Source organism: Leucopleurus acutus, assembly GCF_964270905.1.
Source record: "Leucopleurus acutus genome assembly, chromosome: 1".
Lineage (NCBI taxonomy): Eukaryota > Metazoa > Chordata > Mammalia > Artiodactyla > Delphinidae > Leucopleurus > Leucopleurus acutus.
This window is the reverse complement of record NC_139142.1, coordinates 90758732-90774694: the sequence shown is the minus strand read 5'-3', so window position 1 is coordinate 90774694 and position 15963 is coordinate 90758732. Positions and strand designations below refer to the sequence as shown.

General features: G+C 39.1%; 1 protein-coding gene across 2 annotated transcripts in view; it reads left to right on the top strand.

Moving 5' to 3' along the window:
• Positions 1 to 15963, top strand: part of FBN1 (fibrillin 1) — a gene marked incomplete at both ends in the record, with an annotated part of 252338 nt that overhangs the window by 32882 nt on the left and 203493 nt on the right. For both annotated transcript variants that reach the window (XM_082841143.1, XM_082841142.1), the window contains 3 exons: positions 2788 to 2870; positions 4908 to 5006; positions 14627 to 14722. In XM_082841143.1, the coding sequence (XP_082697269.1) occupies positions 2788 to 2870; positions 4908 to 5006; positions 14627 to 14722 (278 nt within the window). The remainder of the gene's footprint in view (positions 1 to 2787; positions 2871 to 4907; positions 5007 to 14626; positions 14723 to 15963) is intronic.

The window sequence follows — 15963 nt, the reverse complement described above, 5'->3', positions numbered from 1 at the left end:
AGGGGGGAAAACCGCGGTGGGGTGGGGATGGTGGTGTGCTGCATTGGGCGATTGGGATTGACATGTATACACTGATATGTATAAAACTGATGACTAATAAGGATCTCCCATATAAAAAAATAGGTAAAATAAAATTAAAGAAAAATAAATAAAGGATGATGATCAAAGTATAACAGCACATATTTAAGAAATTAACAGTTATAGATGGGCATTAATTGAGAAAGCAAAAGAACTCTCTACTTCCCCAGATCCTCATCTCTTAAGGCAACCAGTTTTAACCATTTCTGTTTTTAGTTCTTCTCACATTTATCCCCATGACACCATGTTCTGTGTTTGTGCTTCTATGTCTAGATTTAAATAGTACCTATTGGCTTCTTGCCATGAAAGATGGGGACATAGCTCACTTAGATCTATACCTTTTACTCTCTCTTCTCCTTCCCATTTTTAAAATAATTATAGAATGACTTTTAGCCATTCTATAATCATTTGGTACTTATAAACATTATATGTCTAAACCTCTATTTCTTGGATCAATTGCTTTATTTCTCTCCACACCTTTCTTTCCAACTCGTTTCTTGATTTATGACACACAAAGGTTTAAAATATTTACATTTTGTTTTGTAACCATTGTAAATTGTAACATCTTTCATGTTTTGTCTATAGGTTGATTCTAAAGGTTGAGGAAACAGTAAAGAATGTCTATATTATTGTGATTTTTCATGTACCTTGGAAAATCTTTTGAATATCTTGCTTTGCAGGACTGTTAGGACTGATCCTGGGCTCTTTTTTTCTTAGCTTTTTTACCCTGTTATATGTGTTGTTACTCCATAAATACACTCCTTGTCAGACAATATATCCTGATTTTTGTCTGAAAAACATAGTTACTCCAACAGCAGACACCCTACAAAGGCTTAGGGATCCTCTGAAGTTATTCCAGGGTTTGATTTGGGGTTGGACTGAATCCAGTGGAGTTGTTGTAATGGGCTGTTGGTGGGGAAGGTTTGAGGTGGTTGACTTTGGCCTGGATTGTCATTTTAGATTGAGGGAACTTTTACGAAGCTTGGGTGTCCTCCTGCCCCAGCCTTCTACCCTATCTTTTCCTCTCACTTCCCTTTCTAAGATTCTGAGTTGCCCTAGGAAGTTCTGGGCACTCTGAACTGAAGCTTGGGGCACTGCTTTGTCACAGGAGGGAAAAAGAATTGAGAGCCTTTGGCTTAGAATTCCTAATAAAGTCTTTCTGTCTTCCTTAATCTCTTATGGTTCCTTTGGCTGAGTAGCTAATTTAGGTCAGAAGATGATTCCACCACAATGCTGCTGTGTGTTTTCATTGTCCTTTTCATATGTAAGCTTTTCATGTTCATTATTTCATCTGATACACACACACACACACACACACACACACACACACACACACACACACACACAAACATACACACACATTGTGGACAAGGCAGACATTTCATTATCCCAGTTGTAGAGAAATAAAATAAGGCTCAGAGAGGTCCTAACGTCATGCACATATTAAGCCTCTATCCAATCATTTTCTGTCTAGCCTTGGAGAAGCCGTGGGCTTTTGGGTATGGATTTGGGACCCTCTCCCTGGCTCCTCCATCCTTCTTGCTATTTCTTTTTCTGACCTCAGCATCAGTTGGTCTGAAGTGTACATTTTTCCCTGCAGAGTATTCCAGGTTCTCTGGGGCTGTAAAGAGAGTATAGGACAGAGCAAAGACTTTACCTCACTCCAATCCTGCATTTGGTTAAAGTAGTGAGTTCAGAGGAAATGCAGGAGGGTTCTGTGCATATACAGGTATGCATTTTAGCTCTGCAGTTGTTCTTATAGGCTTATACTTATGGGACTACAGTATTTATACCAGCAAGCCTTGGAATAGCTCCTAGTTTGTGAAACTGATTGCAAAACCTTTGGCCTGCCTTATCAGCCCCTGAACTCGAGGAACTGGCATCAAGGTTTAGGCCCTCAGACGTGGCAAAATGAAATGAATGAATGGTTTCTTTTGGGTCTCTGTGTGTTATACCCTCTGCCTTAGTTTCCAGTGTAAAATTTGTTAGATCTTTACCCAGTTGCTCCCTTAAATTGTTAAATAGGATCATTTGGATCCTGAATGTATCCTGAATGGAGGCTTTGCTCCAAGACATGTGATGAACTGTAAACAAGGAAGCCAGAGTGACATTGGCTTTATTTTCCTGTAACTGCTGGTATCAACTATGTTTCCAAATTTTGGCTAAAGAAATATTTACATGTTTTGGCTTTTTTTTTTTTTTTCTGACTAATGTCAGGGTGTGCATTCCTGTAATTCTGGTGAAAGGAAGAATGTGGTCACATTTTACAGGGTAGCTGGGCCATAGGAAAAAATATACACAACTTCAATGAATAGAAATATAAAACCTTACATTCAGTAGATTTTATGATGACTTTTCTTAACTAGATTGGTACATTTATTGTTTAAACTAGTCTTGTATGGCTCTATAACTTTTTATATCTGTGCATTGTGATAGAAAGCACTGCATTTTGTTCCTGTGGTTTTTATTTTCCTGATGTGCTGTATGCCTAGGTGATATTAAGCATATCTGTATTGGTATCATTGTGTTAAAATGTCCCAAACTACTAAGCCAGCATTGAGTCCCATGAGTTTACTTTTCTTGTCTGCAAAGATTCATACTGTTCTAATAACTCAGGAATTTTTTCCTTTTATTTGGTCATATATTCTTTTTTTTTTTTTTTTAAAGTATGGAATTCTCGTGATTGAATTTTTTTTGTTTTTGTTTCAGACCTAATGTCTGTGGATCACGTTACAATGCTTACTGTTGCCCTGGATGGAAGACCTTACCTGGTGGAAATCAGTGTATTGTCCGTAAGTAAATAGTCTGTCATTTTTCATGTTCTTGTTTTGTTGTTTTGGTTGCATGGTGATTCTTCGTATTCGGTCTTTTGTAACTGCATACCATTAATATGTCTATAGCAGAGCCTTCCAGCTCTAAGATTTTCCTACTTTCTCTGAATCCAGCTTGGGAAATATATTAACTTGGTCAAACCACTGTTATACTTTAACTCAATGACTTCCTTTAGAATGTTTCTGAGATAGAGGGAATAGAGCCACAGGGATACTTTGATCAAGGTTTCATGTCATGGCATACCTCGTGCCTGGCTGCATAGACTATGTAATCACTTTGATGGAGTTTTGAAAAACAGTTTATCATCGCTGCTTTCCTTACTGTAATTTCTAACTGTGTTGGCCACCCACAAGCCCACCCAAACCTTGTATGTTGAATTTCGATGATCGAGGCTAAAAGTAGACCTAACTCTTAGACAAAGGGGAGAGGAAGCAGATAGAGCATCATATGAGGATGAGCGAAAAGACTAGGGGAAGAACTCAGATGGTACCAGAGATTCCTCTACCGACTCTGCTTCTGTGGCAAAGCCCCAGATTCTCATCATACCCCACAAATGTTGAGCGACAAATTACATGCAAGACAAGGTGCTATTTAATGGCGATACTAAGTCAAGTTAGTTATGGCATCTGTCCTCCATGAACTTTTACAGTTATCATACCTGTGAAATAATTTTTGTTTTTAGAAAACTCCATTTGTATAATGGGAAATTTAGAGCTGAAAGGACACTTAAGGAATTACTTCACCCCCCTTCTTATTTGGCCAAGAGTGGTCTGTGGAGAAGAAGAGATTATTTCAACCAGCATTCTCTTGGTGACCTGAAAAAGTTAATCCCTTTCCCAATTCTTGATTTTAACTAAAAGCAATTTATTCATTTGGCACATTGTGGTTTACTTCAAGATCAAACCTGACTCACTAAGAGAGGGATATAATGGTATTTGGAGTTTTCTAAATGAACTTGACAACAAAACCCTTTCCCTAGTGTTCTATAGAATCTCAGAAATGCTGACTTCAGGTATTAAATAAATGTTTGTAGGATCCTTTGACAGCTTATTTCTTAATAGTTTTCAGCCTCCATCCTAGGCTCTTCTGATGTTTCAATGCACTGTCTATCAAGGGTATTATTTTTGGCCTTGTACATTTCATTTGCCCTTGCAAGTTTGTTCAGGAGTTTGAAGGAAAGGATCAAGCCTTATGAGTATAAAAAGTAGTGACCAAATCTTGGTCTTCTGTTAAATATAAATCATTTACCATTTGAACTTATTCTTTAGTCCAATAGCAGAGCATTTGGTACAAGTATGATATTAGTTTCTGGGTGGCATGAAAATGTTAATAATTCTCTAAAAGATGCATGGCTTCCTGACTGTAGGATCAGTACTACCGAAGTGGATTCACACGTCTTCTCTCAGACTTTGGATGTAATTCACAACAGGACTAAATGTAGGATACAAGTTGCTCCATAGATCATATGTTCTCGACTGGCAGGGTCTTATCTAGGGAAGTAGTCTTAGCAGGGCACAGTATTCTTATAAAAATTAGTAAACTTTAAGCATTTATAATAAAATAGGCTCCCAAGAATACTGCTATAATTTTTATATTATTACATCTTAAAGTTAGCATAAAAACAATATGTATGTGTGTGTATGTGTGTGTGTGTGTGTATACACACACACACAGACACACAGGATTTTTGTTTATTTTATTTTCCCTTTATAGGATATCTTGGGTTTTTGACAGATTGAGAGCTGTGGAATAAGCAAAGAGAGGATGGAGAACCACTGATACGGATAAGGGAGTTGCCGAATCTTATAGCCAGAGTTTATTTAGTCCAACAGATTTGTTTTATAAATGAATAAATCTGAAGCCTAAGGTCACATAGGTCATGATGGCAAAGTTAACAAGGAACCTGATAGGCCAGGTTTCCTCACTGGAGGATTGGGGCCCTGTAAATCACCGTGCTCTGAAGCCATGTGCTAACAGACCTCTGGTTTTGTTCACAGCCATTTGCCGGCATTCCTGTGGGGATGGATTTTGTTCTAGGCCAAATATGTGCACTTGCCCATCTGGTCAGATAGCTCCTTCCTGTGGTTCCAGATCCAGTGAGTATAACATGTCATTATATATAATATTATTTTATGTGGTTATGCCCGATTTTCTCCTAAATTTGCTTTTGGCTTTTCTCTTGCCTGCAATACATTTTTTTTCACTAGAACATCTGCCTTCTCTGTTCTGCCCAAAATACTTGGAATGGCTTTCCTCAATCTGGGCTCTCATTTCCCTTCTTCACTTTTTATAGGGAAATTACCTATGGGAAGTAGTTACTGTGAATAATATAAAGATTATGGCTTCCTTCTGTGTAGGTGTCACCTTATTCATTTTTGTATCTCCAGTGTAAACACCATAAAAGATGCTCAATGAAATGATTGTTTAATGAACATTTTTTGGCTCAAGAAAACTAAGCATTCTTCCTTGTGGTACTGAAATATGAATCTGATTAAACACTTTTTACAACTTGAGACCCCTGCTTTTGCAAGAAGAAAATGGAAGGAGTCATCATGGCAGTTTACTGGGGATGTTTTATCATGAAGCACAAACATATTTTCCCTTTCAGAATTTTACCACTTTGTTCATTCTGTTCATTATTCAGAGACTTTGCTTGCTTGTTCTATTGGTTTTTGTTTTGAAATGCAGGGTGCTCAGCAGTGAATTAGGGGAAATGTAGGGCTCGGGAAGGAGGTGAGTCATTGGTTGTTAAAAAAGTTGAAGTTCATGTCTATATAAATAGCCCCTCAACACCTTGACCATCACCAAGGCAAAAACTTAGGTTCCTTTTTCATTTCCCATTTCTGATGGGAAAATACACTCCTCTTACAGTGTGTTCTGGTTTTGACAAGGTTTTAAGGAGAGTAGTGTGGAATAAGCGCATTCTCTTCCATCGACTGCAAGTAGAGACTTCCGCGGGGTCAAGATTCATTACCTGTTAAGAGTCCTCACATTTAACCGTGGCTCTCATGAACCAATTACAGGACGGGGCAAGTAATGCAGGGTAGCAGCCCCTCTTGGTGGCCACGCACATACCTTGGCATTCATGGGTGACACAAGTGACTCTGCTTGGGAGCTCTGTAACATTTTTCTGGCCACGGAGCAGGTAGGACAAGCTGGAAGGCTGAGGGGATTAATTAGAAGCACCTTTTAACCAATGACAAACGGAGAGTGTTGGATAAGGGCCCATGCTTCCTTGCCTCTCCTTTTGCATAACTGCGAAGTGTGTTATGCACTGTCTTCTGAAGTTCCCTAGTGGGATTGAGCCCTAGTTGCCCACAGTAGGAATAGGCTTGATAATGTACTTTACAGGCTTTCTTTCACTTTTCCCAGTCTCTTACCAGTGTTTCCTGAAATTACTTCTAAAATAAACTACTCACATTTGAATTATTGTCTCAGAATTTGCTTCTGGTGGAAACCAAACAGAGATAGTCTAGCACTAAATACAGACAGTTGTAGGTTGGGATAGAAACTCCCCCTTGGGCTGGGACTCATTAACTTATTGCAATGGGTGTAGCATGTTCTTACTTGATCTCAGCTTGGTTTTCAATGTGTGTCCTCCAAGCAAGGGTAGGTTAGTTCTACGTATCAGGAGCACTTGAGCTGGAGGAATATCAAGAGGTAGAGAGCTCAGCTGGCAGCACTTTGGGGAACATGTCGGATGTCTCCATCTCCATCAGGATGACCTCCAGGCTGCCTCTGAGGATTGAGAGCCTCAGGGTGGGGAAGGAGTCTACATATCAAGTTGGGAATAGAACCATCTCTCAGATTGGTTCTTGAACCAACCAACAACACTGCACTCCACTGGGGGAAGAAAATATTGCCAGATGGCAAAACCGTGTATCCAGCTGGAAAGGTCTTCAATGATAGTGTGAGCTGCTAATGATTTAATCAAGTAAAAATCATGAGATGTGGAGAAAGGATGTTAACAAGATCAGAGGGAAAAGCTGTGGTCCTAGTAGACTTTAAGCTAGCAGTGAGGTGGGAGGAATATAGTGGTACGGTCTTGTGGGCCAGGTTAGGGTAGAGGCTGAAGTTCAAGACCTGTGGGTGGTGCTCTCTGAGATGGTTTGGGTTCATCTACGGTACTTGGACATTGGACAAAGCCCCCAAGTAGCTGGTGGTTGAGAGTGGTGTGAGAGGGAAGATACGGTTTCATCAGCATCTTTGAGGCATTTGGAGCCTTTAAAATCGTTGACTTGGACTCTACCTGAACTAATAATGTCCAGACAGCTTGCACAACTAAAGATGGCAGAATGTTTTAAATGAAGGGTAGCTGGGGATGTTCAGAATTCATTTCTGATCTTTTTAAGTGATGTTCTAGGGAACAGCTCTGCCGTCCTATAGAACTTCCTGCCCGTGGTGTGGAAGACAATGGATAGATCCCTTTGCTAACTGCCCTGCTAACAGAAGAATAATCCAACTCAGTGAAATGTTTGCATTCACTACCTGTGGTTCTGCTAAGAGGGAGTCAATATCATTTTATCAGTATTTCCTATAAGAAACTTTATACTTGTTATGTGATGGAGTCAAGGAGGTCTGGGCAAGTTGTAGGACCTCTGAGGCCACAGCCTTCTCATTTGAAAATATAAAGAATGAAAGGAGGGTTTTTCTTTCAGGTTATTTTCAACTTGTGTCCTGTGACTTGTAAAATAGGAAATGATCTCTTAGTGGCCTGAATGAGAGATTGCATTTCCAGAAAGTCCAAATTGCCAGCCAGCAATTCCTTTGGACACCCGGAAGTCGTGGCTTCCCTTAACCTATCAGGAGTCTTGCTGCCAGTCATTGAGGCACCAGGGCAAAAACGGGATTGGCTAGACAGGGTCAGAGCGAGTTTTCTAGACTTTAACTCCAGGTCTATTAGGACTGCTCTCTACTCTCTCAGTCTCTGAGGCCAGAGATAGATCCTGAGCAACCCTAATTCTCATAAAGACCTGTCATTGGTGATCCACGAATTCACTCAAACTCTCCTTAAATATATAGAAATATACAATAGATTATCTTCTTAAATAATATACAGTATGTTGTTATAAAAGGTGCTCCCTAAATTTCACATTTTAGACTTTGGAGATCAACTTTATGCTCATCCTGTTTTATTCTTTATGTTTTTAAAAAGGATTTAAAATTAAACTTATTATTTTGAGATTATTATAGATTCACATTCAGTCGTAAGAAGTACTGTGTAGAGATCCTGGGTACCTTCTATCCAGTTGTCCCCATGTTAACATCTTGTGAGACTATCGTGCAATATCACAGCCAGGATATTGACACGGATACAGTCTAGATACAGAACATTACCATCACCACCAGATCCTTCATGTTACTCTCATATTCATTTCCTCCTACTTCTCCTTAATTGTGACCACCACTAACCTGTTGTCTATTTCTATAATTTTGTCATTTCAAGAATGTTGTATAAATGGAATCACACAGTATGTAACCTTTTGGGACTGGCTTTTTTCACTCAGCATAATTCTCTGGAAATTCATCCTATTGTTGTTGTATATATCAGTAGTTCGTTCCCTTTTATTGCTGAGTAGTATTACACACTATGGATGTAACACAGTTTGTTTAGCCACTCACCCATTGAAAGACATATGAGCTCTTTCTAGTTTTTTTGATTTTCAAACAAAGCTGCTATGAGCATTTATGTACAGGTCTTTGTGTGAATGTAAGTCTTTATTTCTCTGGGATAAACGTCCAGAACTGTAATTGCTGGGTTGTACTGTAGTTGCATATTTAGCTTTTCTAGAAACTGCCAGCTGTTTTTGGAGTGACTGTACCATTTTACATTCTCACCAGCAATACATGAATGACCCAGTTTCTCTGCATTTTTACCAGCTTTTGGGGTTGCCACTATTTTAAATTTTAGCTATTCTGATAGATATATAGTAATTACATCATTGTAGTTTTAATTTGCATTTTTCTACTGGCTTATGATGTTTAACATCTTTTCCTGTGTTTATTTGTCACCTGTATATATCTTTTTGTTGTTGTTTTGAATTTTATTTTATTTTTTTATACAGCAAGCTCTTATTAGTTATCTATTTTATGCATATTAGTGTATACATGTCAATCCCAATCTCCCAATTCATCCCACCACCACCCCCCTCCCACCACTTTCCCCCCTTGGTGTCCATACATTTGTTCTCTATATCTGTGTCTATTTCTGCCCTGCAAACCAGTTCATCTGTACCATTTTTTCACCTGTATATATCTTCTTAAGTGAAATGTCTCTTCACATCTTTTGCCTAATTGGATTCTTAACTATTTTACTGTTTATATAATTTAAATACTAGCTCTTTGTCAGATATGTGATTTGCAAACATTTTCTCCCACTCTGTAGCTTGCCTTCTCATCTTCTAACAGAGCAAAATTTTTAAAATTTAAGTCCAATTTATCAATTTTTCCTTTAATGGAAAGAAATCACGCTTTTGATTTCAAGTCCAGGAGCTCTTTGCCTAGCCCTAGATCCTGAACATTTTCTCCATTTTTTTCTAAAAGTTATAGAGTTTTACATTTACATCTGTGATCCATGTTGAGGTACTTTTTTTATGAGGTGTGAGGTTGAGGTCTAGGTGTAGTTGATACCTGTGGATGTCTAATTGCTCCAACAGCATTTATTTCTGAAAAGGCTATCCTTTGTCCATTGAATTACTTCCGCATTTTTGTTAAAAATCAGTTGGGCATATTTGTGTAGATCTACTTCTGGGTTCTCTGTTCTATTCCATTGATCCATTTGTCTGTCCCTTCTCCTATACGATACAGTCTTGATTACTACAGCTATGTGGTAAGTTTTGAAAATTGAGTAGACTAATTTCCTCCCACTTTATTCTTCTTTTTCAAAATTGTGATTCTAGTTCCTTTGCCTTGTCTGTATCTACAAAAAAAATCTTTCTAGGATTTCGATAGGAATTGCTTTAAACCTGTGTGTCGGTTTGGTGAGTATTGGCATCTTTACAATTTGGAACCCCTTTTAGTTGGATAAAATTTTATCATTTTAATTCACTTCAGTTTAGTTAGAATTTGGGGTGCTGGGACTCCCAACATGAATCCAAGCTCTAAGGGTGTAAGAAGGCCAGGGGGACAATTGTAGAGCAGTGTGTTAGTGAGTTTGAGTGAGTGTGCTGCAAACACATGCTGAAAGTGTGAGAACACTCAAAGGATGGGAAGGTGGTACTGTAGCTAGTCTGGAAGAAGTGACCTTGGAAAGATTTTTCAGGGCGGTGTGGGATTTCTATGAACAGGAAGAAGAGGAATGAGCTCTTTGCTTTCTAGTTAGCCCTCTATGGAAGTGCCTTTATCACTGCTATCATAACTTGTCTTTCTCTGGACCATTTGCAGCTCTGCTAGGTTTTTTGTTTTGTTTTGAGACACTTTAGTGAAGTTGCTCTTCTAAGGCACCATAGATTATTTATGCACTTAAGGAAAATGTCATTGCTGTTATCTCTCCCAGTGAAAATTATTTCTATCCTGCAGTGACTCTGGTTGCCCCTATGGACTGTTGTCTCAGGTGTCAAGTCCAGAAGTTAGTCTAGCTGTTTAATTTGCCTTGCTCTTTTCCTAGTGCCTACATTAAAATCACATGTTGCCATACAGATACTTATTTGCAAATTGTTCCCAGTGTTCTTTCTTCCCCTTGTGCCTGCCAAGATAATGGAAGTTTTTAGAATCAGTCCCAAGCTAATGCATCCCAAAGAAAATCATTACCTGAGAGGTATTTAGACCCAAGTGCCAGCCCTGCATCTCTCTTGTTCCAGTAGCGTGTTTACATCACTCTCTTTTGGTTGGTTATTTTAAGAATTAACTTGTGCTGGGCTATAATCTAAAGAAAGTTTCTTCTATTCTTTCTGATACCTGGCAAATGGAGGGCATTCAGAAAATATTTGTTGAATGATTGAAATGACTGACTGACATCTTCTGGAACGAACATAAAATTTGTTTGGGACTCTATGTGGATACAGGTTAATGGCAACATTTTCTGTTAGTTCTAGGATGTTATGCCTTCCTTGAAACCCTTTGAGGCTGTCTGCCCATCTTGGAGGGGAAGTTCTCCTCAGGGCCAACTGCACGTGGCAGCATAGACCTGTACACTGACACTTAAACTCCCCTAGTATTTTCAGTTTCTGGTAAAATCTTAACACAGATTGAGTTTAGGAATCTATTGTAACTTGAGGTATTTAGAGCATCATATGGGTTCAAGTGAAGCCCTTATTTTTTCAGTTGGCTTTTTCTAGCGACATAGAACATGGTCTCCTAATTGCCAGACATCTGGAATTCTTTGTCACATCAGAGTAAATTTAGAATATGCACTAATGGCAGGACTCAATCAACAATAAAACCAGTGTGTATATATATACTCTCTAAACTGTTTCTGCTGTGTAGTGAAGCTACAGATCTAGTTCCTTTATTTCCCCACAGAAATCCTGAGTGATCACTCCCACCTTTAAGGAAATACTCTTTCCCCTGCAGATCTAAGACTCACAAAGAATGCGAATTTGGTAAACATGTTCGTGGCAAAGCAGGAGATTAAGATGCTGTTATCTGTCGATGAGCTTTCCACCTCTGGCCCAAGGAGACATGGTACATTGGTTTATTTTGACCACTGGACCAACCATGCCTTACTGTTTCACAAGTCTGACCAAGTGCTTTTATTTTCTAAAGGAGAAAGAATAGTTTATGCTGGAAAAAGTTCACCTGAAAGACAGTGTAGGAAAAAGTGTAACAGCATATCAGGGAGGTTTTTATGATATTACATTTAAATGTAAGCTTACCATTCTTCCCAGAAAGAAGAATTCATTCTCTTTTTCAATTTGAACAAATAATGTAAAGTCACTATTTAAACTACTGTTAGCTTTTTTATCTTAAAGTAGCTAAATGGCTTTGTTGCTCATGTGGGAATGGAAATTAGCTCTTGGCATGAACCACTTTAATTGAAATCAGTTTGTGGGTTGAGTTCCTATGCTGCTTGACAGATGACATCATTTCCTGTGCTTTTCCCAACCCTCACTGTTTTGCTAAGATAGGATGAAGCTAAGTTTAACTTCAGATTTTAAAGCAACTGTACACCTTTTCCTGACCTACTTAGAATATTATCCAAATTTTTCATCAAATCATTTCTTTTGTATACTTGTAAATAGTTTTTTAGTTAAAAAAGCATTTTGGCTGAGACGTTTTAATAAAAACCATAGGAGCCTAAAATAACTGTTTTAATCAGTTTTCTGGGTTGGTTGATTTTTTTTTTTTTACATCTTTATTGGAGTATAATTGCTTTACAATGGTGTGTTAGTTTCTGCTTTATAATAAAGGAGTTATTTCTGCTTTTATATATGGGGAAACAAAGATAAATATATATATATATATATATATATTTTTTTTTTTTTTTTTTTTTTGCGGTACGTGGGCCTCTCACTGTTGTGGCCTCTCCCGTTGCGGAGCACAGGCTCTGGACGTGCAGGCTCAGTGGCCATGGCTCACAGGCCCAGCCGCTCCGTGGCATGTGGGATCTTCCCAGACCGGGGCACGAACCCGCATCTGCTGCATCAGCAGGTGGACTCTCAACCACTGCGCCACCAGGGAAGCCCTGTGATAAAAATATTTTTAATAGCAACCTATTGAGTGCTGTATAAGTGCTTAGGCAACTACACAGTCTCAGTGTTTGAGCATAGCTTTTGGTGTCATTATCATGGAGCATGAATTAAGTAAACAGAAATTAATTTAGCAAAGTTTTATACAGCACCTGTATACAGGCAAGGGATGCTCTGAGCACTTATGGGGATATAATTAATAATCATGATTCTTCCCACTCCCCACTCTCATGATGCCTTTAGACAAATGTGCTGGGGATAGGAGAAATAACTTTAAAAAAAAAGTTTGATTATATAACATATATTTCCAGAGAGAATTATTAAGTACTCTGGAGTCAGAACAAAGAGGGCTAGTATCTAGTGGGGGAGGGAGGAGAGAACAGAAATCAGAAAAGATCAAAGGAAAGAACAGACGTTTGCAGTGGGTCTAGGAGATAGGTAGGATTTCAGTATTTGGTGAGAACTGTGTGTGTGTTATATGTTAGGGGTTGGGGCAAAGGGACAAAGTGACAGGTTAAAGAGGCGATTCGTGAAGAGACTAGCACAAAGTGCCAGGCATTTGGTACGGCACTCAGAAATATTTGTTGAGTGAGTGAGTGACTGATAAAGTACATTGGGGACTGAGTCATAGAACGTATTAGGAGCAGGCAAAGCAGCCCTGATAGGCTCACGGGAGGGCTTTGCATGTGAGATGGAGGGATTCTTAATAGAGCGAACGTAGGGAGTCTTTGATGGTGTTTCAGGAAGTATGTGACATGTTCTCGAAAAGGTGCCTCACTTTCAACCTGACTTAGCTCTTCAGTACTGTCTGAGGGCATAGTAAGTATTGGGTTCCGGCACCTTCCTTCTCCCTGTTGTCATGCTGAGATTTGTGTAGCACTTGACGCAAATGGCCCCTTCTCCTGAAGTCGCAGCCTCTTTGGGATTCTGAACTGAGCATCCTAACAAGGGGTACTGAAGAAGGTGGCTGCTGGGAGGAGTCTCCTCTCTGCTCTTGGGAGAAGATTTGGACCCTGTGCTCCAAGAAGGCTTTGCATAAGAGCAAGCATAAGCAGCTGATTTCTGCTCTTACACAGAAGAAGGGCTTTTCGTCCCCTGATGTGAAATTGTTGAGCCTTTTTCTCTAGGGATTTACTCCCCCAGCTTGGAGGGCAGGGCAGAGTGAGCCAAATTTCCATGCCCAATCCTGGCCTCCTCGTATAGGGATGTGTCAACAATGATTAATTCGATCAAGCCTTTCGTCTTCTCCAAGTAAGGTAGTTGACTGTTTCTAGAGGACTAAGGAACAGCCTGGGATTTTGAGAGTGCCTGAATTACTGAAGCAGAGGCAGCAGAGCCCTGAAGGTGCCGGAGCCCACACCACGCTGTCATTCTCTCTCCCAGGCGTCTTTCACTCCAGCTCCTTCTAGTGCCTCATTCACTCAGTCTAAGTCAGCCCGCCTGCCCGTGGTCTTCCTGCTCTGGGTGCTGAAGCTCTCACACTTCTGTAGGTGACAGTGTGATAAAGAGTGCGTTTCAAACACTGTGGGTCTTAGTTGGTTTAAGGTTACAGTTTAAACCAGCAGCTCTTTCTGAGCCGAGTCCAGCTGTCTCCGTTATCAAGCAGTCTTGTTATTAAATGCCGTTGTAGGTATTTTTTTCCCTTCTTTTTGCTGCCTCCAAATTTTCTTTTACCAACATTTCTTGGAATTTGTCACCCTGAATGTTTTCCTGCCCACCTACCTGGGACTCTGCATCTTTTAACAAGAAAATTATTGCCGTCGTAATCTTGTCTCGTCTGGTCCCTCAAGGCACTATTTTCTTGTTGGTATAAATTACAGAAATGACATTGAGTGATAAGTTCTGCTAAATTAGAGAAGTCATTGAGCATTATTTAAGTATCGAAGAAACAATTACGTTGCATTGTAAATGATTTTATGCACACAAAATGACATGTTTAGCATTGTCAATTAGGTTATTTCTGCATAAATATATGAATCTTGATAAACCATTTTATTTTCTCTTCACTGCAGATGAACTCGTGTGAACTGTTGCTATCTATGTGCTTAAATTGCAAAAATAAATCAGTCTTTTTTTTTTTCCTTTTCAAGTCCAACACTGTAACATTCGCTGCATGAATGGAGGTAGCTGCAGTGATGATCACTGTCTGTGCCAGAAAGGATACATAGGGACTCACTGTGGACAACGTAAGTAAACCATAGTTATAAGTATTCTAGATGTTAATCTATAGAGACAAAGAGAATACAGAGATAAGTGCTGGTGGATTTTCTTTGATTTCCTGGGACATGGCATTTTTAGAGATGTGCAGTGACTCTTACAGATGAACAGATCACTTACCCAACACACATAGTACCAAATTTCTGACTGGAACCTTGGAAATGGGTGGTTTGATTCATTTTTCTTTCATTTACCTCCACTACACTGCTTACCTCATCTCTGATTTACACCCAGAGAATTCTTGTTCACTCCAGATGTATGCCTTCCGTTTGACTGCTCAACATCTCCACCATCTCTTGGATTTTCAATAAGCATCTCCAATAAAGTATTTCAAAACTCAACTTCATCTTTCTCCCCAAACATGGTCTTTTTTCTTGACTATTCATGTCTGTATCTCTCTAGTTTCCCAATCTAGATTCTGCTCTTATAATATTTATCACACTGCTGGCCAGTGTGTTTGTTCATTCATGAACACTGTTGATTGTGTGTCTACTCTGTATCAGCCCCTGTGCTTTGCTGAGATGAAAATTTCTCTAAAAGAGCTCACTTTTTATGACACTAAGAAGAATATATATACCCTGCAGAAAATTTAGAATAGTTTAAAAATATAAAAAATAAAATTTTCTACAATCCCGCCATTCCAGATATTACCTTTTAGTCCTTTAATGCATATTTGGTACGTGAGATCCATTGTATGCATAATTTTTCATATAACTTTTTTACTTAATATTTTATTAGAAGTATATTTCATTTCTTGAACATTTAAAAATACATTTTAATAGTTGCATAATACTCCATTATATATAGGTTTTACTGTTTATTTAGTGAATCGTTAATGATCAGCATTTATTCATGTTGTTTCCAATTTTTGCCATTGTATATGTATTTGCTATGATGAATAATGGTATTATAAGTAAATCAAAGTTTATGTAATACCCTCCTGACTGTCTATACACTGCAATATAGTAAGAATGACGATTGAGTCTTCGACAGCCCACAGCAGTAGCATGGAGGGAGGAGAGGTAGGACAGCCTCCCCAGTGTGGGAGACCCTTGAGCTGAGTCTTAAGGGGTGGGTAGGAGTTCCCTTGTCAGATGATGGGAGGTGGGCCTTTTAGGCAGCCGGCACAGCATAAGCCAAAGCAGCAGAACATGACATACATAGCATGGGAGGTCAGGCTTTGGCGTTGCTAGGACTTAAGTGCTGAGGG